The 2,920-nt window shown below is 54.8% G+C and overlaps 1 protein-coding gene across 1 annotated transcript in view; it reads right to left on the reverse strand.

Moving 5' to 3' along the window:
* The window catches only part of TNK2 (tyrosine kinase, non-receptor, 2), a 49,811-nt gene extending 47,810 nt beyond the window's left edge, over window positions 1-2,001 (reverse strand). The window contains exon 1 of the mRNA XM_011961163.1: window positions 1,856-2,001. Within this exon, the coding sequence (XP_011816553.1) occupies window positions 1,856-1,879 (24 nt within the window). The 5' untranslated portion in view covers window positions 1,880-2,001. The remainder of the gene's footprint in view (window positions 1-1,855) is intronic.
* Window positions 2,002-2,920: the final 919 nt, after the last annotated feature.

A 2,920-nucleotide genomic window follows, 5' to 3' on the forward strand; every position in this document is an offset into this window, starting at 1 on the left:
CCGGGCCCGGCCTGCGCCTTCCTGCGGGGCCGAGGGAACTCGGGTGAGGAAGTCCCGCCGAGTCGAGGGGCGCAATGCAGGAGCGCGGGAACGAGTCTCTCATTCCGAGGAGCTACCGTCGCACTGTGCGAGTGTGAAAGTCACTTCCACCCGGCGGAGTTGTTGCAGCTCTGAAGTGAGGAGGTTGGACTGGAGGGTTTCTGGGATCACCAGTGAGGCTGGGGTTCTAGCCCTAATATCACTGGAGCGACCCAAAGGCCCAGAAACCGGACCATCACCTCTCTTTCCCCGGGGCCAACGGAGGACTCCTGAAGGAGGGAGGGTTTGTCTCAGGCCTGACAACTCCTGGTGAGGACTTGGGCAGAAAGAGCCCCAGGCAAGGGGACCTTCGCCATTCCTGCACCGGAGCGGCCTCCTGCCTGCCCCACCCCATCCCCCACCCCAGAAGGGGAAAACCCAGAGCTCTGATTCCCAGCGCGGAGCAGCCTGCAGGCCCCGGTCCCAGCCCGAACGGAGGCAGCCCTGGGCAGCGGGCGCTTGGAACCCAAGGGCTCAGGGCCACTCAGCCCTTGTGACTGTCCCTCATCTAGAAGATGGGTGTAGTAACAAGACAATTCGCTGTAGATGGCAGGATCAGACATTGGGAGCTGTGTAGGGCTGGCTCTTTCTGCACTCACACTGTCCAGCAATGGGCCCCAGGGCCATGGCCAGAGGGCAGCAGGGCAATGAGAGAGAGGTGGCTTCCGGAAACCTACACGAGACGCAGCCTGGGTGGATTTGGGTGGCGGTGCCTTGCCTGCGAGGTGGGCAGGGCAACTTTCTACTGAATTATCTGACACTGTAAGTAATGGCAGCCCTGCCCCGGAGAGCCGTGAGGCTGGGCCAGGACCACCCGCCTGTTGCCTGGCTTCGGGAAAGAAAGTGGGGAAGACAACAGATTTGGGAGAAGGAACCTGAGGAGGTTTTTTTCCCAGTCTCCCTCACACTGCCTCAGTCATGGCCATTGCTAAGGCTGACGGAGCCCAGCTGTGCAAGGCCTGCACTCTGCACTTCTTCTCATCCAACCTCACAACAACCCAAGGAGAAACATAATGTCCCCATTTTACACGTGGTAGAACTGAGGTTCTACATGGCCAAGTGACTTGTTCAGCACCATACACCATACAGGATTCAAATCCAGTTTTCCGACTCTAAAGTCTAAGTCACAGACCGAGTGCGGTGGCTCACGCCTGTAATCCCAGCACTTTGCAGGCTGAGGAGGGCAGATCATTTCAGCTCATGAGTTCAAGACCAGCCTGGGCAACATGGCAAAACCCTGTCTCTACAAAAAAATACAAAAATTAGCAAAGCATGGTGGCACACACCTGTAATCCCAGCTACTCGTGAGGCTGAGGCGGGAGGATCGCTTGAACCTGGGAGATGGAGGTTGCAGTGAATAGAGATCACACCACTGCACTCCTGCCTGGGCAATAGAGCCAGACCTTGTCTCAAAAAAAAAAAAAAATCTGAGGCACAGAAAAGCAATGCCAAATCCAGGAGCCCTGCTTCAGGAAGCATCAGGACTAACTAGATTTTACTGGCCAATAGACGCAAACAACTGATTTAGAGCAAACTTCCCCTCCAGTAAATCAAGCTCCAAATCAAACAAAGCTAGGGGTCAAAGCGCCTCCACCGTGGTTGCTCCTGCTCCTAGGGCAGCCCAGCCCATTTCCCCAGCCCCTCCTCTCTCCAGTTTCCCTCAAGAAGCGGGAGTCACGCCCCATATGACCTCTAGTGTAGGGTTATCTGGAGCTTTAGGTTCAGAGGAAAGAGTGAGGTCTCCTGCTCCCTTCCTCCCTCCCACCCTGTTCCTCACCAACTCCTGGACGGTCCCCGCCATGGGGTTGAGCACTGGGGCTATGCTGGGATGTGTCTGTGACGCTGACCGTGGTGGCCAGAGAGACACCGAGGGAGACTGCTCTGCCACTAGGGAGCTGACATGAGGAATGAGCCCCAGACTAAAAACATAAGTCTCAGGAGATTTGGGAGGTGGCCACAGGGATAACCCCAAGCCTCTAATTAACGTGCCTGAGCCGGTCTCCTCCTACATCTGGAACTGTAGGAGAGCTGCCCACAGCAGAATGACTCGGCAAGGAGAAGGGCTTGTCAGGTCTAGCTGGGAGCGGAGGTGGGCCAGGCTGCCAGAGGGAGGCTTTGGGTGGTGCCCTTAAGAATCTCCACCATGGGCAGTTTTGCACTGTGGGGTAAGCAAGAGGGCAAGGAAGGCCATTGCTGGGGAGCGGGCAGCCTGGCTCACACCTGCCGGCAGCTGCTAAGCCAAGAGTGGGTGGGTGCTGCTGAGGGATTGGGCTTCTAGTTTGTTTGTTTTTATTTTTTTTTTTTTGAGATGGAGTTTCATGCTTGTCGCCCAGGCTGGAGTGCAGTGGTGTAATCTCGGCTCACTGCAACCTCCACCTCCCGGGTTCAAGCGATTCTTCTGCCTCAGCCTCCCTAGTAGTTGGGATTACAGGCACCTGCCACCACGCCCAGCTAATTTTTTGTATTTTTAGTAGAAATGGGGTTTCGTCATGTTGGCCAGGCTGGTTTTGAACTCCTGGCCTCAAGCAATCCACTCATCTCAGCCTCCCAAAGTGCTAGGATTACAGGCGTGAGCCACTGCGCACAGCTTGTTTTTAAATAAAGCAGTTTTTAAAACTGCTGTTGCAAACTTTTAGTGGGAGGTAAACTGAATATGGTGGATTTTGAATGACTTTTTTTTTTTTCCCATGAAAGAGGATAATAATAGAATAGAAAATATGAGAATGTTTGGCTGGATGTGGTGGCTCACACCTGTAATCCCAGCACTTTGGGAGGCTGAGGCAGGCAGATCACCTGAGGTCAGAAGTTCGAGACGAGCCTGACCAACATGGTGAAACCCCGT

The sequence above is a fragment of the Colobus angolensis genome, unplaced genomic scaffold (assembly GCF_000951035.1).
Source record: "Colobus angolensis palliatus isolate OR3802 unplaced genomic scaffold, Cang.pa_1.0 Scaffold54, whole genome shotgun sequence".
NCBI classification, from domain to species: Eukaryota; Metazoa; Chordata; class Mammalia; order Primates; family Cercopithecidae; genus Colobus; species Colobus angolensis.